We start from the raw sequence: 18,555 nt of genomic DNA, 5'->3' as shown, positions 1-18,555 counted from the left end.
AGGCGGGACTGCGGGGTCAGTGGCGGGAAACCGGAACTGGGAGGCGGGAAAGGAAGGCGAGTGACCGGGGCAGCGGCGGCGGTGAGCAGGCACGAAGAAGAAGGGCAGCAGAGCAGGCAGCGAGCGGAGGGCAGTACCTGGAAGATGCGGGGCAGAGGTCGTCGGCGGCGGAAGAGGTAAGTGGCGTCAGGGGGGTCAGCGGTGACAGCAGGCGAGCAGGCAGGCGTCAGGTAGTGGCGGGGCAGAGGTCAGCGGCGGCGGAAGAGGTGAACTTTGGTTCGGTAGAGGAGCACTTCCATAGATTATCCTGGGCGTTCACTTGTGACTAATTTCCAGCTTTGCTGACTCATCACTATCCTAAAAAGGACAGAGGCCTTTCCTACACCAGGCTGGCTTCCAGATACATCACACACAGGTAAATGGGGTGTTAGGTTTTCAAAGTGATCTGGCAGACCACATTTAACCTATGCTCTCTCTAGAATAAGGAGTTGAGGTAGGAGTATCATTATGATAGTTTGTAGGAAGCTGGCTCTGTATATACAATACCAAAGTAAGGTATAGTGCGCACAGAGCCTAGTGGATCACCAGAGGCTTACAGAGGATTAAGTAGTTAATACTAAAAGCTCTAGTTGTGGTAGTGTGTTTGAGCAGGTTGGCTTATCAGAAGGTAGTGTTAAGCATTTAGTGTACACACTCAGGCAAGAAATTATAGCACACATTCAAAGACTGAATCCAGTTGTATTGGTGACCATGACTATTGAATATGATGTTGAACCTGAAATATACGAAATATACCTGCTGATGTTTTGGTTGTTTGTAAAATGTAAAGAAAATGAAAATAAAAACATTTTTAAAAAACAAAGACTGAATCCAGACCAATTGTTATGTATAAAAAGTTATTATTTTGTTCTGTTATTTCTAGAACCAAGAAATATTCAGTTAAAGGTAAGTAACAGTTAAGTAGTTATAATTTCAAAAATGCAGAATGAATTGTTTTGCAAGGCAGAGGAAACGCTTAACAGTAATAGAATACTTTTCTAGAATGGATTTATTTGTGATAGCAATATATAGACCTGTTGTATGCAATGGGTAACAATGCAGTCCTATGGGAGGAAAACAGTCTTAATCATTAGCAGGTAAGTGCTCAACTTACAACCCCAGTCTTTGGGGGTTTTGACCAACACTGGGCAAGATTCCGTTTCAGGTAGCTACTGCACCACCAGCGGCACTGGGGCACACGGGTGCAGAGGTCACTGAGCCCAATGTAAAGCAATCGAGACTGGGGGCACCTCAAAGAAGCATGGTTTTCAGGTAAGTATCCGCTGTTTCAGAGCACAGGCCTGGGGTTTAGGATTCACACGGGGGGGGGGGGGGCTTTTAGGCAGCACCACTTCACCACCCTGTACAGGGGAGGCCGGGTGCAGGGTGCAAACACAGCATCTGGAGCCCAATGAGTTTCAATGGGGAATCTCAGGCGCGCAAAGTGGCTGCAGGCTCGGACCAGGAGGCTGGCTGAAGGTGACCACCAGCTGGGCAGGTAAGTTGTAGGGCTTGGGGAGGTCGCGGCACCATTGGTTGAGCTCCCCAAGGCCAGAGGGCTGAGGATGAAGGGGTACCTTTAGTTGTCGAATCTTCTTGGTCGGAGCCGGTCACTGTCAGGGGGATCATTCGTGTAGAGCCTGCAGGTGACTTCATGGGGTCCAGGAGAGGTCATCCACCAATGGAGAAAAGGTCAGGATCACCAAGGAGACGTCACTGAACAGGTGAGCCACTCAGGCCGTGGGCGTCGGGTGCCAAGTGGGCAGGGGTTGCGGTATCCGCCTGGATCCGGAATCGTTGGTGTTGGAGTTTGCTGGACAGGGCTGCCGTCCTCTGGACATCTGGTCTTTATTGAAGAGGGGCAGTCTTCCTGGGGTTCTTGGAAGTCACTGCCCACCGGACAGGCGTCGTCTTCTTCGCTGGTTTGAGAAGCAAGAGACAGGCCGGTAGGGGCTGGGGCCAAGGCAGTAGGTGTCTTCTTGCTTTGCTGCACAGTGTTTTCTTAGTCCACCTTCTTCTTAGGTTGCAGGAATCTGAGGATCAAGGTTTGGAGGTGCCCCTAAATACTGAATTTACGGGGACTGGCAGATGGTAGCCAATTTTCTACTTGCCTTTAGGGTGACTACACCCTTAGAATGTCCCCTCCCTTTGGGGAGGTGGCATCCCCCCTAACCTGATTGGGCCGAATTGTCCATTCAAGATGGAGGATTTCCTACGGAGGGGGTCACCTCGGTCCAGGGCACCTTAGGAGTGGTCCTGGCAGAGAGAGGACACACCTCTCCTGACCACTAATTTTCCTGCCGACCTTGCTACCTTAAGTGGGGCCTGGTCATTGGGGCAGCCTCTCAGCATCTCCACTATCTGGATAGGCCCTGGCTGGCATATCAAAGGGCAGAAAGTCTTTAAGGCTCACCGCCCTGAATGCTGTTCTTGCTTGGGGGAAGGTGTGAAGCACTTCCACCCCAAGTAGCCTTTGTCCCTGACCCACAAGAGCAGAATGGCTCCCACCTCAGGGGGTCAGAAACATGTACGTGTGTGGCAGGCTGGTGCAGACCAGTCAGCTGGACACGAGGGAGTTGGTCGTTTTTTGGGGGGCATCTCTAAAATGCCATCTGAGCACATTTTTTAATAAATCCAACACTGGCATCAGTGTGGGTTTATCACGCTGAGGAGTTTGATACCAAACTCTTTAGCATTCATTAAAGCCATCATGAAGCTGTGGAGTTCATAAGGACAAACTCTCAGCCCATGTGCTCGATATGGCTCCACTGCACTTACAATATCTGTGAATGGCACAGGTACTGTAGAGGCACCTTGCTCATGCAGCGGCGCCCTCACCTGTGGTATGGTGTACCTTGCCTTATGGCTGGGAGGCCTGCTAGAAGGGTGACACAACCATGTCATAGGCAGTGGTTGGTAGGCATGGCACACAGTGATGTGTGCCATGCCGACTCTTAAGTTTTGTCTGCACCAGAACACACAGTCTGCAATAGAAGTGTACGTGTGTTTGGTGAGGGGTCTCTGAGGGTGGCACAATACATGCTGCAGCCATTAGAGACCCTCTCTGCTCACAAGGCCCTTGGTACCACTGGTATATTTTATAAGGGACTTACACATGAGCTAGAGTTGTGACAATTGTGAAAAAAAGGGTACAGTTTTGGTGAAGAACACAGGCCCTGGGAACCAGATTGGTAGGGACCCAGGGCGCACTCAGTCAAATTGCATCAGAAATCTGGCAAAAAGTGGGGGGTTACTGCAACAGAACCCCTCTTTTCTACACATGTATTTGTATAATTCTTCTAAAAACACTGCAATTACTATAATAGTTGCATTATTCATCTTCCTCATCATTCTTGTAATGTTGGTAACAATGCTTTGTTTCCTCCTACTAATAATTACAGCTCACGTATTTTACACAAGAACCCAATTTTTTCAATAAACATTTGAAATGCTAATTTGTGTATTATTGTGTCTCCCTTTGGGCATGCCTGAGGTAATAACGAAAGGGTAGATCTGTTTCCACGATTTCCTGCGGGGAATTAAAGTGGTCATGTTCTGAGGTTGCAGACACCATCAGTACCCTGTCAGGGTTAGAGGTTCAGATGGGGCACTGTGAGCTAGCCAGCAACTGAGCCAACATATTCTGATTGAATGAGTAGACTCAGTCCCCATATATCGACGCATATGTTGTCCAAATGCACAGTCCTGCTTAATTAGTAGGAACCGTACAACACATCCATCCCTCACACAGCAAGCTCATCGGCTAATTGAGCACACTGTGTGAAGATTCCTATATTGGGATCTTTTTTGATGGAAGAGACCATACCACAGAAAGAAGAGGTGGGAGGGTGGTGATGAATCTGTGTTTAGACAGAGTAGCCACCAGAAAGAGCATTTCCAAAAGTAAATAACTTGTTCTTCTGATGGATAGTACTAACTGCAGATTATACACCTTGTGCACAGATACCAAAGCAGTACCTCTCAAAGTGGGAGGTCTGTGGAATTGCTCAGATTAAAAAGTCCTGCACAATGGAGCAGGACAAATGCTCATCTCAATAAAACTGACTGTTGAGGCAGTAGTGCTTTGGGAACACGCACACCGATGCCCACGTAACTGCCTGACAGATATCCAGAACAGGAAGTCTGCTTGCCGATTCAGTGGTAGCAGCCTTGGCCCTTTTGGAGTGAGCCCTTAGGTGGAATCCGGTGTCTCCCCATTGTCAGAAGATGGCTTATGTCACCTCTGGGTGTAAATACCTAATGTGATAAGCTAGGCAATGCCAGCTGGGTTTTTCCAACCTGGTGTTTACAGGTCTTGTGTACCACCAGGGAAATCCACAGATAATTCAGCCAGCCTCAAAGGCGCAGGGCTTCTTGGCAAAGGACCCAACCCCGCCCTCCTTCTGGCAGTAATTCCTAGCAGTAGTGTTATCTGTGAGAACCTGCACCAGACGTCCCTTGATCGAGGACAGGAAGGTTTTCAACACCAACAGAATCATCCACAACTCCAGCACATTGAAGTGCCGTCCTCCCTAGGTTGACCTGAGCATTTGCCAGAAGGAATTCAGGCTCCAGTGAACTGTGAGCTAAACTGGCATTCTGCAGATACACCAATATTCCAGAATAAGTATTCTCCATGAGTATAAAATGATCTGCCTCAACATCCTCATGCTCGTATTCCTCATCTAAGCCTCTAGAAAAAGCAGGTCAAAAGGTGTAAATCCAAACCAAAAATATCCTCTATCATTTTCATATACTCCGGTCTGTATTTTCAAATACCTGGAACACAGATTCCTTCAAATATCATGCTGTCTTCTCTCTGGCAGTTTTTAGAATGGACTTATGGTGGACTATTCACAAAGGCATTTTGCATTAAGCTAAGCAGTACTAATTTAGTACTCTTTTACATACACTTTCTTCCTTTGTGAATTAAACACAAAACATCCTACAAGTGAATAGAATGGGAAATTTCAGAGAACATTCATATACAATTTGTACAAATAGAAAGTACTGTGCACTCTGGGCACTTTTAATAATAGGGATCTGGACGTTTAGAGGTTGATTCACAAACGCATGTAATAGTATGTAAAATAGTACACCCATAATGCTACTTCCGGTGGCTATAAATTTGGGGATCACCCAGAGAGTCAAGACGACATCTGAAGCGACTCTGAAATCAGCAGCATGGAAGTTGAAACATAACATAATAAATTCATTGATAGCAATGCTTTCAAGAGCATGAAAAACTATTATTTCAAATCTGCATAATATTTTACATATAAACAAATCAATTTACCTGTTCATATACTTGGACCATAGATCCGGCCAACTGATGTATTTTTGTTAAAGGGCCCCAAGCTGGGTGATTCTTCAAGTTTTTGTGTATGACAGGCTCCAAATATGCACTGTAAATTGATTGTAGCTGATCTCTGTCAGGATAGCTAAAAGAAAAATCATGAACAAACATGATTCATTCATGAAACCACAGCTTAGCATTTGCAAACTAAACTTTGACAAAAAGATTGCCAACTTAAAAAAATACTACAATACTTGCATATGGATCCAGAATTCTAACTCTTTAGAGACTGGCATCGAGATACATTTAGAATCCGCAGACATCCAGCACTAATCTGGCACCATCAGCATCACTGGTACAACCAGTGTTCCTTTTATGAGATCAGGATATGGCTGCTCCCGCAGATGACCCTATTATGACCCTTCTTGCAAGACATCAGACAATTTCTAGATTTTTTTATCGCAAAATCTTATAACAAGTACCAGGGAGCCTTGAACGACATTGAGCACAGTCTCAAACGGTTGTGGAAATTATGTTGCAAGTCCATACAAGGCGCTAAATGAGGCCGTGACCAGCTCAGAGTTCTGCTTGTACTAATGTAGATTGCAGGCCTAATATATAACTAAACAAGAAATTACAAAAGAACCTTGGTGAAGAAAAAAGGTGAAAGCAGAAATAACCTCCAAATATACTTTCAGAATCTGAACATTCAATGGACTTCCTACTAAAGAAACAGTACAATGGGATATATGCCTCTAAAGGGTGCAGGAAATTGTAACCTATGTCAAGAGGCAAACTACGCCCATCTGATAGACTATTCCACTGAGTAGGCAATCATCTTGCACACTAGGGAATATGTCAATCTCTGTTGGCAACTCACGCATACAGAACTAGCTTTACAAGCAGTTAGGTGTAATGTGATACATTTGGGTGAAATAACTGACATTATGTTGTCTATCTGCGTAAGTAGCCACAGGGGTTCATAGCTCAACAGCATAGAAATCAGGGTACAAATGCTCCTTGGCCAGTCCAGTGCGACCATAATCATAGGTGTATTGTACTGTGTAAGAAACTGGGTTATTGGTAAAGACGGGTCAAGCCGTATCTAAGCAACAACCACAATCTTTGTCAGGGTGAATTACAAAAGTCAGTAGATTAACCTGTGCTTAACCCTCTAGTAGCTTGGCACAAAAGCAGTCAGGCTTAACTTAGAGGCAAAGTGTAAAGTATATATGCAGCATACAAACCACAATAAAGTGAAAACCCAACACAAGAAAAATCCCAAACCAATTTAGAAATAGAGCGTACATTTTTATAAATAAAATAAGACCAGAACTACAACAATCTTGAATTTCAAAGTTTTAGGTAAGTATTTTGTCTAAAAGCACAAAAAGCCATCTGGTCATGCTAAACCAGGAGAAATTCACAAATTCAGGCGGATGGCGATGGCAAGTGGGCAGAATACGGGAACCAGGTTAGTCTTGCTTAAGAAGTTACCTTCTCAAAGGCTGGCGTGAGGAGTTCAGTTTACGGTGGAGGAGGCCGAGAGGAACAGGGAGCGCATCGAGGATGGTACCTCTGGTTGGGCTGCCGTCGCTGTAGTGCAAAGAGCTAGATGAGAGTTGCGGACAGTCGCTGTTGAAGCATTCTGTTGTCAGTCACCCCTGGCTTTCATTGCAGTACCACAAAGTGCAGATCTCATGTCGTTGCTGGCAGTCATTGTAGAGCAAAGAGTCAGGTTCACTAAAGCTTCACATTGGCGGTCGTTATGGATGGCAGAGTCTTGGCACAAACGGCCCCATTTGCAGTCGCAAAAACCCCAAAACATTAAGGTTTCACCTTTCCTCATAGGAGGAGCTCGGCTGATGTCGCCAAAGGATCCAGGACCTGGGAAGTCACCTCTTGGGGATCAGGAACGTATTCTAGCAGAGGCCAGCTGGGCTCAGGCAGGTCCAGTTGCAGGTCCAGTGTAGCAAGTCAGCTGGGCAGTTATAGGGACGCCTCTGGCGTTTGGTGGGTCTCTGTAGCTCAGTCATCTGACCCTTGGAGTCACTCAGGTTAGTCTGGGATGAAGAGAGCAGGTTCAGTCTTCCTGCTGAGACAACAAGGCAGGCCTCAAGCAGCTGTTCAATCCTTTGGTAGCAGCAGGGCAGTCATTCTTCTGTAGTGTCCACAGGTCCAGGAGTATAGTGAAGAATGGCTCATCAGGTCTGATACTTATATCTTGTGCCAGCCAATTGTTGTGAGAAAACACCCTGTCCTACCCCCATATCTGGTTCTGGAAAGCTCTTCCCTTCCTCAGGCAATGCCCCAAGACGTCTCGGTTGACAAAACGCTGGTGTCAGGTTTTTTGTGTGTGCGCTGGAGGCAAGCACTTTGAAGTTTAAGTGAGGCAGGGCACAGCTCATCCCCCAGGCATTCTGGAAGGCTGCCCCACCCTGTCCACACTTAAGTCCCTTTTGTGTCACTGACAGGAATACACAAACCACAACAGCAGAGCCATTTACAGTCAAGTGACCCAGGTTACTAGCAAAAGGCACAAATGGTTAGGACAAAAACATGTCAACTTTCTAAAAGTCTCATTTTTAAGAATTGTGACTTAAAATCCGATTTCACCAATAAACAGAGTTTTAATTTATAATTAATGCAAGTGTAAACAACATATCTCTATCTACTCCCAATCCAAAGTCATCACTTAGTAACTGTAATAAGGTAGCCCAGTGTTAGTCAAGGAGAGGAATAGGACTTACAGTAGTGTAGTTATGTTATGTTATAAAATCTTATTGAACGCACGAATACCCGGAGGTGTCTCGGCGGTAGAACTGTAAATAAACCCAGACGGGGAGTCTAGTTCTGAAATAGCCAAGTTTTTAGCCCTTTTCTGAAGATGGTATGTGAGCTTGCCCTTTTGAGCTCCCTAGGGAGCATGTTCCATAGTTTAGCAGTACCATACGAGAGGCTACGTCCTCCCCAGTTCAAGGACCGTATTCTCGGTGCTTTCAGAAGTCTGGCACCTGTGAAGTATACTTGTTTGGCCGGTTCATACCAAGCAAAATTATCTCAAGAAATCTTGGACCTGAGTAACTCAGTGCCTCATAAGCTAGGCATAGCAATTTGAATTTAATTTGTTGTTTCATCGGAAGCCAGTGGAGTCTTCGAATCTCTTTGGCTACTGATTCGTGCTAAGGGATGCTAAGAATAAGTCTTGCGGCTGCATTTTGTACTGTTGGGAGTTTTCTTTTATATTGCTTCTGCATATTCAAATAGAGCCCATTGCAGTAATCCAACTATGACTGTATTAGTGTGGTTACAACAACCTTCTAGAATCGGTGGGGATGTAAGGTAGAATCTTCTTGAGTTTCTTTATCAGAAAGTGGGAGGCCGACATGATGGCATTGGTCTACCTCAAGAAAATCTGTGAAAAGCAGTGGAAGCTATTTCCCTTAGGTTCATGGTGTAGAGATGATTTGGTGGGCCTGCGAGGGGGGTGGCTTCAAAAGCGTCATACATATCTTTGACGTTGTTTTAAAAAGCTACTGCAATCATATCACAAAAAGTTTGATTGCTCTTGATTCGTTTGTTTTTAGGTAGACAGGTAATTTTATTTACCACCCCAAACAGTTTTTAGGCATATTTTTGGCTCTCTATCTGTTTGGTAAAAAGGTCCTTTTTTTCTGACATCAACAAGTGAAAACAACTTAAAGCAAAAATTATACCCAAAGCCTGACATATGGTTTATTTTGCCAGATCAAAATGGCAATTTAAAACTGCACTACAGGCTGCAGTGGCAGGCCAGAGACATGAATTAAATGGCGATTTTAGTGGGTGGCAGAATGAGTGCTGCAGGCCCACTAGTAGCATTTAAAATTCAGGCCCTGGGTACATGCTGTACCACTTTACTAGGGACCTACCGGTAAAATAAATGTGCCAATTAGGTGTACGCCAATTCTACCATGTTTGAAGGAGAGAGTACAAACACTTTAGCACTGGTTAGCAGTTGTGAAGTGCACAGAGTCCTAAAGCCAACAAAATCAAATCGAGCAAAACAGGAGGAGTGAAGGCAACAAGTTTTGGGGAATACCACACCAAGGATGTCAGGTCTAGTATACCGCCTTATTTTCTGCATATTTTCTGTATCAGAGGAATCACAGAAAAAACATGATGAAGCATGAGTATTCAGATTAGACACAATGCACTTCTGATAGCCTCACTGCCAGATGAGCTGCAGACAATCAAACCAGAGGAGAGTTGATTCATCACATAAAGCCTGAGATGACGGCTTCCTGCTTGTTGTTGTAAATATTGAATTGGTGCTTGCTTTGAGGACTCGAACTTCCTCGCCTTGTGGCTGCTGTGGAATAAAAGCTTGAGGTCAGGGAAAGGGCTCTCAATTCCAGAAAGGTTATGCCCACATAATCTCTTTTGCAGCAACCAAAGGGAAAGTTAAACCCGTGCTATCCAGATGAATCCCCTGGTCCGCACAGGTAGATGTTGGTAGCTAAAATAGCGCCAGACCACTCAGCAGAAAATGTGTCTTCCTTGAAAAAGATGCACACGAACTGTCCACCACAGAAGAGTCCGAATCAGAGTACCTGGAGGAATTTCGGGGGCTTTCAGGGATCATGAAACAGATTCCATTGCTGCAGCACAATCCATTCAAGATGTCTCCTTCAAAGACGTGAAGATACAGGAAGCCCTCAAACCCAGGAAACATAGAAATGCTAGTGTGGATTGAGTCGGGCTCTGTATAAACGTGTGTCTTATATAGAAAGAACGGATTGAAGTGACAGTGTGTTCAGGATTACCCAAAGGAAAAGAAGTCTCAGAAACGGAACCAGTGAGGATTTTTCTTAATTTATTGAAAATGCCAAGCTTTGTAAATGAACAACTGAAGTTTTGGATAGAGGTGGGTTACCCAACAAATTAACAGGGAGAACCAAGCCAGAGCAGATTGTCTGGTTTGGCTCTAAGAGCCCATGCATGAGCTGAGCCAAGACCATGTTTTGCACGTAAAACGTGTAACGAAAATCATGTAACAATATGATACCATTGCTTCATAATTAAAAATAGCGTATTTCTTTAACATGTGGAAGTGTTTCACTCTAGAAAGTCATATTATATCACTGCCTTGAGTGGCATTTATTAAAAGTGAACATTTTCAAATAAGAATTTAGAAACATTCATGTAAAGACTCAATGCCATTAATGAACTAAGAGGCAAGTCAGCTGCAATGAATGCCCTACAAGGGGCCTTTTTCTTATTTATTTACAGGGAGCTACATTATCGTTTATTAAACAGAAGAGAGGTTTTTGTACAATGCACATTCTGTACGTATGTATTTCAAGGTGCACTCACATGTGAAAAATAGGCACAGTGAAAATAAATAATTGCCTAAGTTCACACTATCTGGCCATGGGAAAAAGCTGGGATTGTTCCTAGGTTTCCTGATTTCACACTGTGCAATTCAGCCACATGCTTTGTCTTTACTTCTCACCGCAAGAGGTTAGAGTGTGGTAGCAAGCACAACCACATGCAGAATCTACTCGTTTAGGGCTTGAGGGCATCTGGCTCGAGCCTTTAGTGGCTCACCCACCTCTAGTTCAGGATGCTTAAGACATCTTCCATAGACTTAACAAGCATTGGTAAATCCAATACGTTTCACCTTTATGATTAACAATAAGCTGGTTTTAGTTGTAAGTTGTAGCTTGGTGAGCAGTTGTGCAATATAAGTTATTGAAACTCCGTTAAAGTTTTATGACTTGTTTATTGAGAAAGGCAATATATTGTGCTGTTACTGGTGGTACTATAAAGCGGGGAGATTAGATAAAGGGCAGAGGACAAAAAAAATGCACGATAAGTGCACTTGAAATGGGTGCAGTCTGAGGGAGATTAGGTAAGTCATAAAACAGGACAAAAATCTGCTAAAAAAAACAGACCCGCACACTGATCTGTCAGACCAGCCAATCAGGCACTCCCTCTTTGCCCTGTAGGACAGTCCAAGCCTGGATGGGTGACTGGAGTCATCTCCTGAAACCTGCCTGGTGACAATGATCTGGAAAACCAAGGTCAGTACATCAAAGGTCTGGAGAACTACTGCTGACCTCAAAGCTTTTACCCTGTGAAGCCACAGGCTCAGGGCATGTAACGCTTCACTTGAAGGTCAGCAGTGAAACTCATTCTGAAAGTGCTTCGATTACTTATTAGGGCATTAAGAGCAGCTATATAGATACAATACAACAGAAGTTCCAGTGTATCACAGACCATTATGTGGACATGCAAAGCTACCAGTAGTTTGTTCACCGGGTGAAAGCCTGGAGTCCCGCCCATCTTTTCTTTTTTTTGCAGTTTTATATAGTGCGTATTTGGCCCGAAGTATTGGAGCACATTACATGAGAATCAGTTACATTACACAAGTTCACATACATTTCTACGCTCCTGGAGGTGATTTCTATTGGCCCACAATCACAGGCTGTTGAGCCGATGCCTGACTCGAACTTGGTTTCCCAGTTTCAAAACTGATTGCTCTGATTCTACACTCCAAAGCCACACCGACAACACTGTGTTTGTTAGAAATTAATTAAACGAAATACACATGTGCAAGAATGAAATATCTTAGTGTTAAGTGCCCGGGTTAGGCACATGTAGTGAAGCTGCTCATTTCTTAAATTTTCCTAATTTCACATAACATTTCTGCCGTGACCTTTTGCACATATTTGTATACACGACAATGCTGGATTAGTCTGAAACGACTTTGTTTACACATCTAGCTTCGCACAACATTATCACGATGCCTCGAACATCATGTAAAAGGCCATTATACGCACGATGTACAATGAATATGCTACTTACCAGTATGCATCTGTTCTTGGCATGTAGGGCTGCTGACATTCATATCTGTGCATAGATCGCCGCCTAGTGTTGGGTCCGGATGATTGCACATTGTTGTCCTGGAAGAGTCTTCGAAGTATCACGAGATAGGTGGTTCCTCCCCTGGACTACAGTGCGCATGGGCATCCTCTCCATCCTCAGATTGTTTTTCGCCATTGTGGCAGTGATGGAGTAGATACCGTAAGTGATGACCATGCTATACAGTAATTCTGAGTGCTGCAGCCGCTACAGGCGCCGGGGAGAAGGGTGGCGATATGAATGTCAGCAGCCCTACATGCCAAGAACAGATGCATACTGGTAAGTAGCATGCATATTCAGTTCGAGGCATGTGGGCTGCTGAATTCATATCTGTGCATAGATTATATAGCAGTCCCTCCATTAGCGGCGGCTGCCCGTGCCAGCTGCAGCAGTCTGAAAAAGGGTCTTGAGAACAGCCTGTCCTACAGCTGCCTGCTGTTTTGAATGTACATCTACACAGTAGTGTTTTGTAAATGTATGTATAGTGGACCATGTGGCTGCTCTACATATTTCCTCTAAAGGAATATTCCCTAGGAAAGCCATGGATGCCCCTAACTTTCGTGTTGAGTGGGCTCTGGGAGGAATCGTTAATGTGCGTTTAGCTTTTTCATACCAAATTTGAATACATTTAACGATCCATCTGGCTATCCCTGCTTTGGAAATGGTGTTGCCCTTGTGTTGTGGAGAAAAGGCAACGAACAGTTGTTTTGTTTTCCTAAAATCTTGTGTTCTGTCTATATAGTACATGAGGGCCCTCTTTACATCTAGTATATGGAGCATTCTCTCCGCGACATTTTCTGGATTTGGAAAGAAAACAGGCAGTTCAATAGTTTGATTCATGTGGAACTGCGATATCACTTTAGGCATGAAAGTGGGGTTAGTACGTAGTACAACTCTGTTTGCGTGAACCTGTATGAATGGCTCTTGAATGGTTAGTGCCTGGAGTTCACTAACTCTTCTTAACGAAGTGATTGCCACTAAGAAGGCTACTTTCCAGGTGAGGAATTGAATCTCACATGAATGTAGAGGTTCAAAAGGTGGACCCATCAGTCTGGTGAGGACCACATTCAGGTTCCACACCGGTGCCGGTGGGTGAGTTGGAGGAATCACTCTTTTGAGTCCCTCTAAGAAGGCTTTGATGGCAGGCACCTTGAATAAAGAGAGGTGCTGCCTGTTCTGAAGATAGGCCGCTATTGCGGTTAGATGTATACGGATGGAGTTGTATGCCAGATTGCATCGGTATAAGTGTAACAGGTAACAGATGATGTTCTGAATGGATGCATCCAGCGGATTAATGTCATTGTTTTTACAGTAAATGACAAACCTTTTCCATTTAGCCGCATAGCAAGCTCTGGTCGTGGGTCTCCTGGCCTCCTTGATGATATTCATACATTCTGGAGGAAGGTTCAGGTAGCCGAACTCTAAGACTTCAGGAGCCAGATCGCCAGGTTCAGCTGTTGCGGATCTGGGTGCTGAATTTCGACATGGTTCTGCGTTAAAAGTTTGGGTGTTAGCCGCAGTCTTTGAGGCGGCACCACGGACAGTTCTAGTAACGTGGTGTACCATGGCTGGCGTGCCCACATGGGAGCAACCAGGATGAGTGTCATCGAGTGTTGCCGTAGTTTGCATGCCACTAGCGGTATTAATGGCGCTGGGGGAAAAGCGTATGCAAATCTGCCTGACCAGTTCATCCATATCGCATTGCCCTGCGACTGTGGATGCGGAAACCTGGCGGCAAAGCTTTGGCATTTTGCGTTTTCCCTTGTGGCGAATAGGTCTATCTCTGGATGACCCCACTGCTGGAAGTATGGTTGGACTACTGATGGATGTAGCTCCCATTCGTGCATTTGGTGGCTGTGTCTGCTGAGCAGATCCGCCATCTGGTTGTCCTTGCCCGGGAGGTGTTCCACCATGAGGAACATGTTCCTCTGAATGGCCCACTTCCACATGCTCTGAGCCAGATGAGACAACTGTGGAGAGTGTGTTCCTCCCTGCTTCTGTATGTAGTACATGGCAGTCATGTTGTCCGTCCGGATCAACACAACTTTGTTGCACAAGTGTAGTTTGAACGCCTTCATCGCCAGGAAGATAGCCATCAGTTCCAGAAGGTTGATGTGCATCTTCTGTTGCTGTGTCGTCCATAGTCCCTGCACTGTGTAATTGAGTACATGAGCTCCCCATCCCTGGAGAGACGCGTCCGCCGTCAGTATTATTTGTGGAACAGGCTCTTGGAACGGTCGGCCCTTGCAAAGGTTGTGTGGATTCCACCAATGCAGAGAGTTGTATGCCCGACCGCTCACCAACACTAGGTCTTTCAACTGTCCTTGAGTCTGATTCCATTGACGTGCCAAGCACTCCTGAAGCGGGCGCATATGTAGTCTCGCGTGCGGGACTATGAAGATGCAGGAGGCCATCATGCCTATCAACTGCATGAACACTCGCGCTGGAAGGGAGTGTTGTGGTCTGAACTTTTTTATCAGCAGTTGCATGCTGTTGATTCTCGCTAAATTTGGCTGAGCTTTGGCAGCCAGAGTGTCTATAGTCGCGCCCAGGTACTCCCGTACGTGGGCGGGTTGGAGATGTGACTTTGGATAATTCAGTGAGAATCCCAGACTGTGAAGAAGGTGAATGGTGTGGGATATGTGGCTGGCACACTGCTGGGCTGACTTTGCCTGAACAAGCCAGCCGTCCAGGTAAGGGAAGACGTGAATGTGCTGTCTCCTTAAGTGTGCGGCCACTGTCGCCAGGCACCTGGGAAAGACTATGGGCGCTGTTGTTACTCCGAAAGGGAGTACTTTGAACTGATAATGCTGATCCTGAAGAGTGAACCTGAGATATTTTTTGTGTGATGGGTGTATGGGTATGTGGAAATACGCATCCTTTAAATCTAGTGTTGCTAGGAAGTCTCCCTGACTGAGTAACGGCAGAACCTGCTGGAGGGTGAGCATATGAGAATGTATTGGTTGAGTGGGCGGAGGTCTAGTATAGGTCGTTAAGACCCGTCCTTTTTTGGGAGTAAGAAGTACAGAGAGTACACCCCTGACCCCCGCTGTTCCATAGGCACGAGCTCTATGGCTCCTTTTTGCAGCATACTTAGTACTTCTTGCTGCAATAATGTCAAGTGCGGACATAGGACGGTGTCTTGGTGGTATGTTGGGTGGATTGGATGTTAATTCCAGACAATAACCGTACTGGACAATTTCTCTGACCCACCTGTCTATGGTGATGGATCTCCAGACTGGCAGGAACTGTTGCAGTCTCCCCCCGACCGGTGTTATGTGGGCGGGGGGCAGCGACAAGACGTCACTGTTTGTTATTGGCGGAGGACCTGGTGTTGCTGTGTCCTCGTCCTCTGCCTTTGGTGCTGGACCCACGATATCCACCCCTATTGTTTTTATTATAGGTACTCTGGGTACCTCCTTTACTGTACTGCTGCTGGGACCCCTGACCTCTAGCTGCTCCTCTATTCCCGGGGTGACGAAAGGAGCCACTCCGAAACTGCTGCGACTGTAGAGTCCCCATAGATTTCACAGTTTCACTGTCCTTTTTAATCTTTTCCAGTGTGGTGTCAACCTCGGGGCCAAATAAAAAGTCTGGGTTGACTGGTTGATTCAAGATATTATTTTGAATCTCAGGTTTGAAGCCAGATATTCTCAGCCATGCGTGCCTCCTCAACATTACACTAGTGTTGATTGCCCTTGCTGCAGTGTCAGCTGCATCCAGTGCGCATTTGATGGATGCATTTGTAATGAGTTGTCCCTCTCTGATGAGGAGCTCCGCTCCATCTTTGTATTCATCTGGTAGGTGTTCTAGCAGTGTTTCTAGTGTATCGTAGTGTGACCTGTCGTATCGGGCCAGGAGTGCCTGAGTGTTGGCAATGCGCCAGATGTTTGCTGCTTGTGCCGCTACCCTTTTGCCTGATGTTTCTAGCACTTTGGACTCCTTGTCCGGAGGAGGAGGAGCACCTGTAGTCTGCGAGTTAGCGAGCATTAGAAACTACCATGGAGTCCAACGGCAATTGACCCTTAATGTACATGGGGTATCCAGGTGCAGGTTTGTATTTCTTCTCTATTCTGGGGTTCAATACCCGTGCCCTGGTGGTTTCCTTAAAGATGTCTATAGCATGTTTAAGAACTCCTTTCAGCATTGGTAGAGTCTTGACCGTTCTTTCTGATGTGGAGAACGTGTCCACCAAGAAATCCTCCTCCACAGAGTCAGAATGGAGTTCCACTCCGTGATTGGCAGCCGCCCTTTCAATGAGGGCGTTAAAAGCAGCAGTATCTTCAGTGGGAGATGGTTTGATATTGTAAAGATGAGTGTCAGGAGCATCTTGTGGGTCACCTTGGTCAGTAGGGTCTCCCCATGCTTGATCTTGGTCTTGCTGTTGGTCATCAGGGTCATTATCCACAGGATGAGTGGTATTATCCCCAATATAGCTCTCTCCTGCATCCTGTTCCGAGTGTGTAGGAGAAAAGAATGGTGGTTCCTGATGATAGGTGTGGAATGTTTCTACAAGCACTGGCGTCGAACCTGATGCCAGTTTCCTTTTTAGTGGAATCTTGTAGGAGTCCAAAGCCTTCTCTGGAACAATTCTCCGCTTGCGGAACAACAGCCTACCAGTGTCGGCGTCGATAAACTGGTCCTGCGAGTCCCCGACATCGGTTCGTTCCGTGGGCACTGTTTGTGTCTGTTCGAGACTCCTCCTAAGTTCGAACATCTTCGGTGCCCCTGGTGGCGGCAATCCAAACTTGATCGGTGCTGGCGCCGAGTGAGCTTTAGCGACTTTGTGTTGGTCGGGACCCGGTTTTGGTTCGAGGGTTGCCCGTTCCCTGATGCGCTGTAGGGACTCAGACACCTGTTGCAATGTGAATGCAGACGGTGCTTTGGAACCGATAGGCTCTTTGGAGACAGGCCTGGACGCGGTCTCCGGTTTCTTCCCAGCCTTCGGGTTCTCGATCCGAAGTTTGGTATCGACGCCTGGTTGATTCGATACTTTGGCAGTCGCCGCACTCTTCGGTGTCGACGTAGCCGGATCGACCACCGTGCCTTGGTGGCCGGTGCTCCAACCTTCGGTGCCATAGGCCGTTGCGTCTTCTCGGGACCGAGGGCCTTCTTTTGGGTTTCGGTGCCGAAGCTCTTTTTTGCCTTCTCGGTACCGAAGTCCTTCTTTCTTTGGTCGGCTCCGATGTCCCGTTTCTGAGTCGACGGATTGTAGGGCTTCGATGCCTTCGATCCGACTTGAACCAGTTGCACATTCGGTTTCGATTTGACCGGTGCTGGTTTTGGTTTCGGTTTCACTGAATCGAATCCAGTCTTTTTTGATAGTGTTGGCTCCTTTGAAATGTTCGAAGCCGGGCCTTCAGGCAGGGCTGTAGAACGATCCGACTGATCTTGGGTAAGGCCCGCAGGCGATCCCTCGACCTGAGCCTTGTCAAGACTGTGTCCTTCGGCCTCCGCATCGACGGATTGGCCTAGCTCCTCACCCGAGCTATCTTCCTCGGCCCCAAGGGCCTCATCGTCGTCTCCTACCTCGTCGACGACGTCTTCGTCCTCGAAGATCACCTCATCATCGTCTTCAGATTGGGATTCATGCTCCGAAGCATGGCTCGAGTCTATTTCTTCGACGCTCTCGACGTCCTCATCCTCGGTGCTGAATATGTTAACCGGGTTAGGTGCCGATTGTTTGGCCTCCAATCTAGCCGCCCTTCGATTCCGAAGCGTCTTCTTTGACCGGAACCGGGCGCAGGCCATACACCTTGACTCATCATGATCAGGTGATAAGCATTTGTTACACACCGGATGGACATCGATGTGTGGATATTTCGCATGACATAAAGGACATCTCTTGAAGGGAGTCCTCGATTCCATCCTCGAACGTCGATCGATGTTCGGACCGAGACTAGGTCCGAGAGGTGTGAATAAGACCGAGAACGAGTATAATAGTCTGTCGATACCGAACGCAAACAATACCGACGATACCTAAAGGCTTTTGGCCTTAAATAAAGTTTTCCAAACTTGAGCTAAGATAAGCACATCCGAACCCAATGGCGGAAAAAAACAATCTGAGGATGGAGAGGATGCCCATGCGCACTGTAGTCCAGGGGAGGAGCCACCTATCTCGTGATACTTTGAAGACTTTTCCAGGACAACAATGTGCAATCATCCGGACCCAACACTAGGCGGCGATCTATGCACAGATATGAATTCAGCAGCCCACATGCCTCGAACATGTTGTTCTATCGTCATCCACGGGGCAACAGGGCTATCTACATATCCATAACATCGCTAATCAATACGCACATCACAAGGCTGCT

At 46.3% G+C, this 18,555-nt stretch overlaps 1 protein-coding gene across 1 annotated transcript in view; it reads right to left on the bottom strand.

Moving 5' to 3' along the window:
• Positions 1–18,555, bottom strand: part of DYNC2H1 (dynein cytoplasmic 2 heavy chain 1) — a 1,714,832-nt gene that overhangs the window by 958,841 nt on the left and 737,436 nt on the right. Inside the window, exon 45 of the mRNA XM_085621461.1 lies at positions 5,336–5,480. Coding sequence (XP_085477587.1) covers positions 5,336–5,480 — 145 coding nt within the window. The remainder of the gene's footprint in view (positions 1–5,335; positions 5,481–18,555) is intronic.

The sequence above is a fragment of the Triturus cristatus genome, chromosome 8 (assembly GCF_964204655.1).
Source record: "Triturus cristatus chromosome 8, aTriCri1.1, whole genome shotgun sequence".
NCBI lineage: Eukaryota > Metazoa > Chordata > Amphibia > Caudata > Salamandridae > Triturus > Triturus cristatus.
Note: the sequence above shows the minus strand (reverse complement) of the source record. Positions and strands in the feature narration are given on the sequence as shown.